Source organism: Sinocyclocheilus anshuiensis, unplaced genomic scaffold, assembly GCF_001515605.1.
Source record: "Sinocyclocheilus anshuiensis isolate Anshui unplaced genomic scaffold, SAMN03320099.WGS_v1.1 scaffold413, whole genome shotgun sequence".
Classification (NCBI taxonomy): domain Eukaryota; kingdom Metazoa; phylum Chordata; class Actinopteri; order Cypriniformes; family Cyprinidae; genus Sinocyclocheilus; species Sinocyclocheilus anshuiensis.
In genome coordinates, this window is record NW_015536481.1 from 1,107,527 (window position 1) to 1,121,431 (window position 13,905).

At 34.8% G+C, this 13,905-nt stretch overlaps 2 protein-coding genes across 3 annotated transcripts in view; both read left to right on the top strand.

Annotated features, from left to right (window-relative positions):
• The window catches only part of LOC107683560 (thioredoxin-related transmembrane protein 1-like), a 6,160-nt gene extending 4,149 nt beyond the window's left edge, over positions 1–2,011 (top strand). The window contains exons 7-9 of one of the 2 annotated variants that reach the window (XR_001633734.1): positions 1,127–1,190; positions 1,303–1,538; positions 1,596–2,011. Coding sequence is in view for 1 of the 2 variants with exons in the window: in XM_016479640.1 (XP_016335126.1) it covers positions 1,127–1,190; positions 1,303–1,484 (246 nt within the window). In the remaining variant the exon portion in view is untranslated. Of the gene's footprint in view, positions 1–1,126; positions 1,191–1,302 lie in introns of both variants that reach the window. The other variant, XM_016479640.1, reaches the window with a different exon arrangement.
• Positions 2,012–2,140: 129 nt separating this feature from the next.
• The window catches only part of LOC107683538 (FERM domain-containing protein 6-like), a 28,020-nt gene continuing 16,255 nt past the window's right edge, over positions 2,141–13,905 (top strand). The window contains exon 1 of the mRNA XM_016479620.1: positions 2,141–2,776. The gene's annotated coding sequence lies outside the window, so the exon portion shown is untranslated. The remainder of the gene's footprint in view (positions 2,777–13,905) is intronic.

The following is a 13,905-nucleotide window of genomic DNA, read 5'->3' on the forward strand; positions in this document are numbered from 1 at the left end:
ATATCAACACACCCATTAACGTAAACTACGCCAGAGCGCGTACACACCTCACGCACCGGATGCCGTGCGCGCGCTCAAGGAAGTTGGACATAGTGCTGTATTAGAGGTAAAAAAATGATATAAATACTGTTCGGTTTCTGGCACAAACCGATCGTTTCGTGTCTTAGGACAGTGAATCTCAACCTTTTGGCATACCGGACCCCTGTCCAATTCAGAACCATCCTCAAGGATCCCCAGAACAAAATTGACTCATCTATGTATCATTTGTATCTTTGTGAGGACCAAATGCAGTCAAGTATAATTCAAATTAGTTGACTTGTCCAGTATTTGGCCATATCATCAGCTATATTGGATTTTTCTTTCATGGGAACATGTCATGTCACAAAAATTCATACTTTATACGGACCCCCTGGCCTTACGTCAAGGACCACTAGGGGTCCACGGACCCCTGGTTGAGAAACACTGCAGTAAGTTCACTGGTGCAGACTCATTGATCCAGTGTATGCTAATGGAAGCACCACAGTTCCAGTCTGAAACATCAAATTTTCATTTTGGGGTGAACTATCCCTTTAAGGTTGTACGGTTTTTAATGGTTTAAAAAAAGTATTTTGTGCTCACCATAATTGCTTTTGATCATTAGTTGATCATTCAGTTGCTGCTGAATAATTTGTGGAAACAGTGATGCATATTTTTTCAGGGTTCCTTTGGTGGATAGAAAGTTCAGTATTTATTTTTTTCAATATAAATATTTTGGAACATTATAAATGTCTTTACTGTCAATTTTGATAAATTTAATGCATCTTTGCTAAATTAAAGTATTAATGTCTTTTTGAAAGTATTACTGACCCCAAATTTACTAACAGTTGTGCAAATAAGATATGTTTCAAGTGTTAATATTGGAGTGGGTAATCCCAGAATACATTGCAACAAACTCATTTATCCAAAATCTTAGATGTAAATGTCTAAAGTAGCTAAAGTATAAATAAATTGCTCAATTGAATGTCGTGTGCTTTTAAGCTTATTAGAACATTGCATCATTAGCTTTGAAAATGCTAACATTAAACTCTATTGGAATCATTTGTGAATCAAATGTCTCTCTGATTTTATTTTATATTATTTTTCTCAGGTACTAGTTTTCATCGCCGATTTTGCTTTCCCGTCACGGCGGTTTGCACCAAATTATCACCACAGTAAGTGTAAATGTTTATATGAACCTGCCTGCTTGACTACAGGGACATGTAATGCACCAGAGATTCATTAAAACTTAAACTATAATGATCTGGCGTGTTAATGTTTCTGTAGGGAAACTGCCTGCTGGGCAGGTACGTCTCCTGCAGCAGTTGGAAGATGAACAGGAAGCAGATGGAGAGGAAGAGGATGATGATGATGATGAGTACAGTGGAAAGACTGAAGAGTGGCAGCGAGCAGACGGAGCCGATGTGCTCAGGAGAAGAGGAGTGGGTGTGCTGGAGGAGGACACTTAGTGGACTGGAGAGGAACTGCCTCTCGCTCACTGCTCACAAAACCACCACACAAACCACATCGCACAAACCACATCGCTACAGCAGTGCCCCGGCAGCGCTCATTAAGCTTGATGTCACATGTGATGTCATAGCTTCCTCTGAAAGATTGATGTGGTTGTGCTTTTCTCTCTTTCTTGCCGCTAGTTTGTGTGTTTTCTCTTTTCCACCTGTCTAGTTTTAATTATTACACTCCTTGCTATGCAGTATCTCTAGAGTGTGTGTGTGACAGAGGAATATTAGGACTTACTTTACGGAATTTCACGACTCACAGTTGCAATATTCCCCATACAAATTCTGAGCAAAATTATCAAGATCAAACAACGATCTCACTGTGAATCTGTTGTAAATGAGGCTTTTTGGAATAAGAAAGCTTTTGTGCTTTACTTTGTAAATATTTTATTATTTGAGCTTTTTGGATGCCTGTTATATAAAGCCAGAATGTTCAATTTGCTGTTTTAAATGTTTTTTCTTCCAACTAGAGTTCAGCTTCATTTTTTTTTCCGGAAAACTAGAAAATGCCTGAATTAACACTTGTTTATTAATTAATGTGTGTATGTGTGGTGATTCATTATTGTTTGACCGAAAGATGCTTCCATTAGTTCATGTCTTTTAGGACATTTGTGCTCTTATAATTTGCTTTAAATGAGTTTCACTCATTTTCCACACCCTGTTTCTTTAAATTTAGTTGGTTACACTTTATTACGATAGTCCATTTAGACATTCTAAGTAACTTTGCAACTACATGTCAACTAACTCTCATTAGAGCATTTGTAGACTGTTAGGTTAGGGTTAGTAAAATATGTTGCCGTACTTGCAAAGTTACTAACAGTCAGTAGAACGTCTGCTGAGCGGCCATCAATATATAGTGTTAGTAGATATTAAGCAGACAGTCTGCTAATACTCTAATGACTGCTAGTTGACATGGAGTTGCAAAATTATTTAAAGGTAGTTGAATGTCTAAAGTGGACTATCAAAATAAAGTCTTACCTTCTATGTTTCAGTGGATTTTAGGATGTGTCTTGGTCTTCCAACTTTTTTGATGCAGTTTGTTTGTAGCCCTTTTAGTTCTAATAGTTTTCTTCTTATCGTTACTAAAGTTTGACCCCTGACATTTGACTGATCCACTAGAATGAAAGTGCTTCTCAATGTGTTCTGCTCATTTGTCCACAGCAGAACAATAGTAACGTGTGAATGTCTGCTTTTACAACTCTATTGCTTGTGTGTGTGTGTGTGTGTGTGTGTGTGTGAGAGAGGTTGGTTTTGGAATGTTTCTGTATTTGAGACCGTGTGAATCTGGACTGTTAATAAACAGTTTAAAGCTGCAGTGCTGAGTATTTGCAGATGGTAATCAAAAGGAGTCTTAAATGCAATTATGTTGGCCTGTATTTGACATTTCAAATGTCAGGGGGCACTAGTAAGGTGCTTTAAAGTGTCTTATGCTCACCAAGGCTGCATTTATTTGATGAAAAATACTACAGTAAAACAGTGATATTGTGAAAGATCATTACAGTGTAAAAGAACGGTTTTCTATTTTAATATATTTTAAAATGTAATTTATTCCTGTGACAGCAAAGCTGATTTTTCAGCAGCCATTAATCAAATCTTTAGTATCACGATCCTTCAGAAATCATTCTAATATGCCGATTCGGTGTTAAAGAAACTTTGCTGTGCTGCTTAATATTTTTGTGGAAACCATAACATTTTTTTCAGGGTTCTTTGATGAATAGAAAGCTAAAAAAACAGCATTTATTTAAAATAGAAATTTTTATTGTAACAATGTAAATGTTTTAATTCATTGGATTCTTGCTAAAAAGTATTGATTTCTTCAAAACCCTTTGAACAGTTTAGTGTACAGTGGCCCAAAGAAGTATTTTGGACAATAGATGTATGATAAGGAAAAAAAAAATCATATTTATTTTAAAGAAAGAGCACAAGCATTCATTTACAAGTAAAACTTTCTACAAAAATATGTTTATTAGGTTTAAAATAATAAAACAATAGATGTACTTTTGACAAAATGAGAATATTTTCTGAGAAAATAATGATACTGCAGCATGGTTTGATATTTAGTGTATAATGCAATAAAGTTCACACAGTGAGATTGTAGTGTCAAGTTAAATTTTGTTGGCTACTATAAAATAGTAGGGGTCCGGGGCTCATTAAAGGGCCTTGACAAACATCCAGGAGAGCCCCAACAAGTCTTAAAATTATTGAGCTATAGTTGCATAATCTTAAAGGGGTCCTATTATGCTCTTTTACAAAGTCTTGATTTTGTTTTGGGGGTGTACTAGAACATGCTCTCATGCTTGGTGGTTCGAAAAACGCATTATTTTTCACATAATTTACATTATTACAATACCTTTCTCCCCAGCCTGGCACAAACGGCTCGATTATTTCTGGCTTTGATGAAGGTCCGCCTTCCGAAAAACAAAATGTGTTGTGATTGGTTAGCTGTCCCAGTGCGTTGTGATTGGCGAACAGCTTAGATGGTGTTTCAGTACTGCCACGCCCCTTGCTCCGTCTTTCAACAAAAGCTTTTGGCGAATCCGGCACTACTCACTCGTGTTGTGGAAGCTGTCGTCGGTCAAATGCGCAGCACACAATAACAAATTGGGGTTATAATGCTCGGGAACAGAGTTAAAAAAATAAATTGCAACCACTGTTTTCTGACATCATCCGCTTTCGGGAGCCCAAACAAAGACGTTTGGGCACGGAGGTGAAAAAAACCGCGTTTCAGGCGGTCGCACACCGGACATGAAGCGCAGCGTCGCGCCACGTCTTTAAAATTCGTTTGTTGTAGTTCTTGAAAAGGGATTTTAAAAAAACGAAATATCTCCCTTTGGAGTGGACTTTGAGATTTGTAACTTTCTAGATCTTTTTAATGCCCAAACATACACACTACAAACTGACTAAAATTAAAAAAGTGAAAACGCATAATAGGACCCCTTTAAAGGCGCGTTAAATTTAAAAAGTGAAAAAGCATAATAGGACCCCTTTAATTAAAATTATAAAAATAAAAAACTTTTTTTTGCTACAATTTGTTTTATTACAGTAGTACATTAGTACATATTAGAAAGGATGGGAAAAGAGTGGCCTTGGAATCACTACTGCTCTAACATGCATGTATCTTCACAGCATACATGCACATTTGACAATATTTATAATGCTTTTGCATCTGTAGAGGGCAGTATTTTTTAAGTTTTCACTACTCCACATATGGCCTTAGATAAGAGCTCTCTATCAGGGCCTCTTCAATGAGCTTCACTGCACAACTGTTTACAACTTTATTTGTTTGTTGTTGCCTGGAAACCACACAATTAATTTAAGAGCTCTCTGAAGAGCATGTTCTAATCTATGCCAGAAATATGTAAAGTTACACAACCAGTTCACGTTTATTATATGATATATCCTCGCCACTTTAACTGAATGGATGTTGTTGATACATCACACAACCAATTTTTTAGGGTTTTCTGATTGAAGTGCTGTGGTTCATGGATGTTCAGGGATTCTCCAAGCGCAGTGTGTGTTTATCAGGGCTGGGTGGTGTACGCTCACTGATCCAGAACTAACATCTGGAAACTTCTTTCTCCTTTCTTGTCTCATACACACACTTTCACTGTTCCAGAAAAAACAGCTGCTACTGCTGGAAACTTCACACACTCTGAACGGTTTTCACATCATCTATACATATGCATCTGGTACTTGTTTAAGCCGGAATACGCATGGTTTCTGATGTTTGAAGATTTCTGTCCTTCCTAATTTACACAAAAGCTACATACAGTTATGGACATTTTACATTATTGGATGTTTGATCACTAATTAAGTAATCAGTAATTCCTTAAACGTTTTACGGTTTGGCTTAATAAGTTTGACAAATAGTGTCAGTATCTTTTTTAGATGATCATTTTATGTTTTTACCATAAAGCTACATATATACACAACACTTCAAATGCTTTATCAGTGTGTTAACAAAGCACTATATAAATTCACTATCAACACACTACATGTTCTACATATTTATTGTTTTTATCATAGCACGATGTATTTTGGTACACTATAGCTGCATGCATTTTTAAGATTTTCATTGTTATTTTCATATTTAAAGCTTATATATATTTATATATATATATATAAAATGTTCATAGAATTGAGATTCTAGTTCTGGGCATATATGTGAAATCACACGCTAATACACAATATTACATGGAAGTATCTTGTTTGTTTAACCGTGCATGCTGTTCAATGATGATGAAATTCAAAAGAATTATTCATTGTCAGATACACACACACATTGCTGGAGGCTGCCTTTGCCATTAACTTGTGCCTTTAGTTGCATAACCACTGACATTGTCTGATATTGAAACTCTCTCTCACACACAAAAGAGGAGCTCTCTGTGTCTGAAATCCTTCTCTCCTGTCCTCAGGGACATGCTAACCTCCTTTTCAGATGCTCTACTTTGATTATGTTGCTCCACACTTTTTATGCATTCATGTGCATGATGTTCACGGTCTTAAAAATCATTGGCACAACCTTGAAATCCCAGGAGACCAGTGATAATGTGGAAAATGTAAAAGAGTTTTTTCTTATTGGAAGGTGCAAAAAGTATAAAGTTTCATTCATGTGACTGTGAAACCAAACACTTCCCTGCACTGTCAGTGGCGGCCTCAGATAATGTCACTATATCTACAAAATACAAAGTTTTCATGTTGATACAACATACTGCTGTCTTTCACTCATACAAATTGTGCACATAATCTGCCATGGTCGAGACACTGATCTCAGTATTGTGAAAATAAAATGGCATTACAGTTGGATCAAGCTGACTGCAGTGTTGAATTACAACGTAAGATAGTATTGCATTGCAATTTAGCAGTGAGAAATGAGAAAGTACCATTAACACAGCATAAAATTAGTTTGGCGTCATTTTTTTTTTTTAAGAAATAAAACTTTTATTTAGCAAGGATTAAATTGATCAAAAGTGACAGTTAATGCATTTTAAAATCACATTTTCCACAAATATTTTAAGCAGCACTACTGTTTTCAACACTAATAATAATAAGAAATGTTTCTTAAACATCAAATCGGCATATTAGAATGATATATTAAAGTGAAAATATATTAAAGAAAATGAATGCAAATTAATGTTTTTTTTTATTTTGAAGACAAAACTCTGATAAAATTGAATTGAAATGCTGTTACAGCTGAAAAATTATAGTTAAACACAAAAACAACACAAAAAAGCAAACATGTATTATACAATTATAATACATGTATTATACAAACACATTATATATACAATTTAAATATAAATATATAAATACAACATGTATGTTATACTATATTAGTGTACATAATATAAATATGAATAAATAAATAAATTAATGAAAAAAAAAATATTATAAATGACACCTGATTTTTTATCATTTAAAAAAATTAATTAATTTTACAAATGTATGCTTTTTCAGTCTGTGACACTGATTATACCAGAATAGTTTAATTTAGAAAGTTCATCACAAAGATAAAAGAAACTAAGACACAAAATGTAGATCTCAGGCTAAACTTAAGGCATCAGAGAGAATCATGTATGTTGTTTACAGGGAAGGTTCTCATTCTGAGCTGAGTGTCATTAGAGGTAATTACTGTAATTCTCAGCATGCATCGCTGCCGCACAGAGCAACACGGGGCGGCACAAAGACATCATGGGACTCTGAAGGGAAAGATATAAGTATTATTTTAGTTGCTGCATCGGAGTCCAAGTTTCCTTTGCTTTTAGCATCCCAGTCTATATTCAAAACCAAACCTGCTCTGCAATTCTGTGTGTGTGTGAAAATAGATTTGCAGGAGGACAGTGATTTGACCAGCAGGTGCAGGAGTCACAATGTTCCTGGTTGGAATGTGCTTATCTGATTTATTTTCCCATGAGCATTTGTCTCCTAAAAACACACATTTTCAGACTCCAGTGCATGACTGAAACATGGGCCCACTCAACCTCTCACACAAATAATCGGTTATTCAGTAATTCACTTTTACATTCACTCTATTACTCAAACAGTGTTAGGGATTTAGATCTGTCCAATGGAAGCTTGTTTCCGCCAATGAAAAAAAAACATAATTGTAACTTTTTATCTCAAATTTCTGACTTTTTTTTTTTCACAATTCTGAGTTTATGTTTCACATTTCTGTCTTTGTTCTCACAATTCTTAAAAAAAAAATATATATATATATATATTAGAATTCCGAGATATAAATTCAGAATTGTAAGATATAAGCGTGCAATTCTGAAAAGCTAAGTCTGAATTGTGAGATTTTGGAATTACAATTTTGCAATTACAATTGGAACTTTTTGTTTCATGGCAGAAAAAACACACAGAAACGAGAAAAAAGTCTGAATTGTGAGATATAAACTCAGAAGTGCTGCTTGTTGAGAAGCATGCTATTCCTTGTTATTTCCACCTTGTGGATGGAATGGATCTCATCTAGGTACTAGTTCACATCGTAGAAAATTTTAAATGCACCTTATATATTATAAAGTTATATAATAGCTCTGTACATGAGCTTATATCATTTCATGTCTTAAAAATAAACATCAGCTGTTCCTCTCTATACAGACTGTTTACCACTACGGAGCTGTAGAGACATTGTGCTTTTCGCTGCCCAATTTAGAACTTTTTCTGTCTCTCCAACCCCATATTACCACCCCACCCAAACCCATTTCCTGAGGAGGCCTCACAATACACACACACACTCACACATAAATATACACACGCTCATAATTTTTACTCTGAAACGAAAGTTTGAAATGAAAGAACCACTAAAATGCAGTGATTTTTTTCTGACTGCGGCATTGCATATGATTCTAGGGAACATATGATTATAGAAAAATACAACAGACAAACAAACATATTGTGTAAGCACTCTTTTGTAATGCATGAAGAACATTTACATTTTTGTATGTTTTATGGGATTTTTTAAAAGTTGTATGCATTGCATTGATGGCTCCATAAAGAACCTTGAACTTCCATGGAAACTTTCCATTGCACAAAAGATTCTCTACAGTGGAAAAAAATTTCTTTACACTAAAATTGCACCTTTATGAATTGTTCACTGAAATGTTCTTTGGGAAACCAAAAATTGTTATTCTATGGCATCACTGCAAAAACCCTCTTTTGGAACCATTATCTTTAATAGTATGGTAAAAAGAAGCAGAAGCAAATGCATACTGCAAAGATAAAGCTGTGAAGGTTATGCTATAAAGTTGGGGTTTTGGCCCTGCATGTTTGGGTCTTAAGTGATCTGTTAGGTCCAGTGGTCTCCAGTTACAAACGGCAAGAACATCTGGATGTATTTAGCCGCTTGCTCTACCCGGCTACAGTACAGCCTGCAGCTCAGAGGCATTCAAAGTTGCGTTATGATGTGTCTGTTAATCAAAACCTTTCTGGTCAGATTGTTTACACCGAAGTTTTTGGACTTAAGCAGGTCTGATTTGATCTAAAAGCACTGTGGAACAGAAAAGGAGGAAATGCTGGGAAAGGAAGGGGTTTCCTTAGAGTTTCCTATGCCTGGGCCTGATTTTTTACGCCATCGGGATTTTATCCTGCTCTTGTTTTGCCAAATCTACAGTGTCACGGTGGCGGTAAGGACATGGCTTTGCCTTCACATTGCTGTGGACTGCTGGATACTCAAGCACTGACCAACACATAAGAAGTGTTCTGCACTGTGCTGTTTTTAAAAGCAATGTAACGTTAGCTGCTGCGCTATCTTTGTATGAGTAAACTGTTGTAGGCTCTAAAAGTCTTGATTGTTTGAGAGAAAACAATGCTGCTTTCCCCTCTGAGGTTTCACTGTTCGTCCTCAGAATGGAACCACTGGAGGAGAGAGCAGCACCAGTTTGTATCAGCATGCTGTGTCATCTCATACACATACACTTTTCATAAAGCTGAAGGTTCATTGGTGAATGCACGATTGTAGCAGAAGAAACTGATCTGGTGACAGTTTGGAGTTTCAAACAGAAGCATAAACAGCTTTATAACATGACACTGGAGCATTTTTTCAACACTAGAATATTTTAAGCGTGGCTCCAGTTGCATTTGGGCATGATTCAGCATGGTATATGATTACAAACCGTTTCCAGCTGGCCATTACAATTAATGGCAAAAGTAATGTTTGGAAATGTAAACTGATATATCCTACTGACACACTACAGCAAAAGATAGAAATTACTGGCTTAAAACCATTTTTCATTGTTTTTTGTTGGTGAAAATACTAATGGCCCAAGACTTTTACACAGTACTTTATGTATTTGGCGAGATCACTCTTATTTGGCGAGTTTCTCACCTGTAGCTGCTATAGGCTTTTCCAGATAAAATCTTTCAGATGATTTTCTCTGAGCACTTCTAAAGATGGTGTCTGTAAGACAGATCATACAGTGGTCATGAACAATATATCTTTTCAACAGGAAAGCCTCTTTGATGATGATGCCCACCACAATTCGTATGTGGTGCTGACCTTTCTGTCTGGTGCATTTGTATTCGGATTAGTATTTGAAATATTCAGCAAATTAACATTTCTGTGCAAACTGCCAAACAGCAAATACTTTCTGTAATAAACTGTGCAAGTGCTATAAAAGGGTTGCTGACAGAATTAGAGTTAAAAAAAAAAAAAACCTTCATAGCATCTAAAGATGTTTCTATAAAGTCTTTCTATTCTGAACATGGCAGAGGTTTTAAGAAAGCTCTTATCATGTTAAAAAGAGATGTTGTGTGTACAAAGAGTTGTAGGATTAGTTTTGTTGTTAATGCTAAAACCAAAATAGCAACTATTAATAAAATAGTATCACCATACTATTGTTCATACTTAGGTCAGCTGCATAACAATAATCCACAACACATAGGATTTGCACAAGCAAGTATAATTCTATTCAGAAAATGTAAAAATCTAATTATTATTACTATTTCTGGTTAAATAAAAAAAATAAAAAAAATTATTGTTGATATATCTGGACCGAAGCCTTATTTTTTTTAAAGACATTTCTGTTCACACATTATTGTTGCTGTCAAAATCTTTTATTATTATTATTATTGATATGCCTTTATATTATTTATTAATTTGAAAATAAATGATAAAATGTGGACCAAAGACTGCATGTTTTTCAAAGACATTTCAAAAGACCTGCTTTTATCCAGCTCATTAGGGATGATACAAATGCACAGGAATTCAGGTCACACATAAACACAGCTTTTAATCTTATGGTAGACAGTTGATAGGCATCTTTAAGCAGGTTAGGGGTAACATAAAAATAAAAGCTGTTTTGGGTATTACAGAAAAGCTGACCTACTTGATATTTACCAACAACAGCATGACTTAAAGGATTATGGATATTACAGAGGAGAAATTACAAAAAGAGCATAACACCTCCACAAGCAGAGGTGTGTGGAAATGAGTACAGATGTACGTTATTAATAATGACACTAAACAAATCTATTTATTTTCAATATATTAATACACACACAAAAAAATAAAAATAAAAAATAAAAAAACGTGCAGACCACGTGATCAAAACCAAACACATGTTGTAGCAGGATTGACTACAGTATGCTTTGTCTTCAGTGAAACTAAATAGGAAGCAGTAATGTCTCTGGACTCTGAACTGCGCACAGAAACCCAAACAGGACCAAATATTTACTTAAATCTTCGTTGTTTCCCCCTGCAACATAAACTACAAAATCAGCCCACTTTTCCCACTATAAATACCTGATTTTGTGTTTCCCAGGCCAAGCTATCTCTTTAAAATTATAATTCAAAACCCCATTAGACTGAGACACATGAAGAGAGGCAGCGCAACACAAACCAGAAGCTCCTTGACATCAGATCTCTTTAACGTCAGAACATGATGGAATTTGATAATAAACAGTAATTGTATGTTGTCAAAAAAGCAGGCACAGTCAGCTGCCTCATCCTGCCTGCCTATGCAAAAACAAAGGATATTATTGATTATCTAAGTTAAAGGCAAATATTTTTGATTCATATAGTTCAGTTTGTAAAAACAATCACAAATCATGTTTCTAGCGATCCACTTACAATGGAAGTCTATGGAGGAAAGCATTGGACAGAGGTTAAAGTTATACATTTTTACAAGAGACTAGCATGATTATATCATTTATAAACCTTGTCTGTGCAAAGTTAAGTCTAATTTTGAACTCCTGTCTTGACGTTGTAAAGGCAGCTAACGTGGTAAGTAACTCGTGCATATGTACAATGATGCTATAAAGCTATTGTTTATGTTGACAAAAACCACAGGAATTATATCTGTAACTCATATTCAGACATTAATCCGCCCCAAACAGTATATAGACCGCTAAAAGGTATTTTAAGCCAACGTACACACATTTTTTCCACAGAAACATTAATGTAAACACTTTAACAAAAACAGGAGCAGCACATTTCTGCTTTAAGCCCTTTGGAATTGCCCTATTTTGGGCTTGCCCCGCATAGACTTCCAATATATTCTGTCAGAATGTCAGGTGCTTTTAATCACTTGCACAACACACAATTTTGAATTCTAATTACCGTGAGAGCTTATTCTTTTTTTCCTGAACACTTCTTTGTAGGTTTCTTGTCTACTATTATAGTTTTTATTGATAATATTTAATTAGCTTTTACTTTTATTTTTTCAGTTTTCATTTTAATTTTAGGTTAAGTTTTAGGAATTTTGTTGTGTGCTTTTGTTGTATTTTTATTTTGTTTTTTAAAATAATTTTACTTAGATTTAATTTATTTCAGCTTTATTTCAGTTTTAGTTTTAGTAATTACTTCAACTTTAACTTATGTCACTTATGTCAATTTTTGTTTACTTTTTTAAAGTTAAAATTTGCATCTAATATTTATTTTATTTTAGCTTTATTTCAGTTAAAAACACATTTTTAATAGTTTTAATATTTTAGTAAAAACAACTTCATTTGTGTCTGAATACATCACAGCCATTCTGCTCTCCTTGTTCTCCTCTGATGCCGTTATTTAAGTGCAGTGCTCTGGGTGATTGTGTTAACATCAAGGACTCATCATGAGGAATCTCATAACAACATGTTTGGGCCTCACATTCACACAGCTAGAATGAGGACAAACAATCACTCCAGCGGTGAGTCTGTGTGTTCTCACACTCCTGAGAATCTCACTCAGGGTCATGACCTGCAACTGTCTCCATTTGTTCTCTTTTTTTTAGTCAGTTTCCCCTTTACCCTTTCTCACTTAGCAAAGGTGTGTATTAAGTGTAAAGAATAAACCCATGCAGGCAATCCCAACCCAAACAGTTTAGAGCAAGAAACCCTAACTCTAATTCCTACATCCTAAACTCTGCTCACAACCTTTTTACATGATTCTAATCCTCCTAAACTAAACGTTGACAAATTCACTTTTGGCAGCCTAGAATTTTTTTCTCTTCTAGTAAAAAACTGAACCAACTCATTGAAGACTCATCCTGCATTAGACAGTTTTTTGACTAATCAAATGCTCTCAGAATGAAATTTCCCCTCTCCCAGTCCCCAAGCAAATTCACAAGGGTTTCATAATTATGCCTTTAGGCATTTTTAAGACTAAAAAAATACATAAAGTAATGAAAAACTTTGGAAAAAAATAAAACGCAGAAAATAAAATCACTCACTTGCATGTCGATGATTTGGCATTAATCTCGCATTATATACAGCAGCCACGATAGCACTGTATAACTGATATATATATATATATATATTTTTTTTTCTTCTTTTTATTCGAAATATTTCCAAACGTGGTAACTATATCAGGAAATATCTCGATTCTCAAATATGTGTAAGTAAATGCCCTACATCCTAAACTCTGCTCACAACCTTTTTACATGATTCTAATCCTCCTAAACTAAACGTTGACAAATTCACTTTTGGCAGCCTAGAATTTTTTTCTCTTCTAGTAAAAAACTGAACCAACTCATTGAAGACTCATCCTGCATTAGACAGTTTTTTGACTAATCAAATGCTCTCAGAATGAAATTTCCCCTCTCCCAGTCCCCAAGCAAATTCACAAGGGTTTCATAATTATGCCTTTAGGCATTTTTAAGACTAAAAAAATACATAAAGTAATGAAAAACTTTGGAAAAAAATAAAACGCAGAAAATAAAATCACTCACTTGCATGTCGATGATTTGGCATTAATCTCGCATTATATACAGCAGCCACGATAGCACTGTATAACTGATATATATATATATATATATTTTTTTTTCTTCTTTTTATTCGAAATATTTCCAAACGTGGTAACTATATCAGGAAATATCTCGATTCTCAAATATGTGTAAGTAAATGCGTTTTGCACCTTTATAGATTATGTTATTTGATCTATAATGGAAGATGGGCA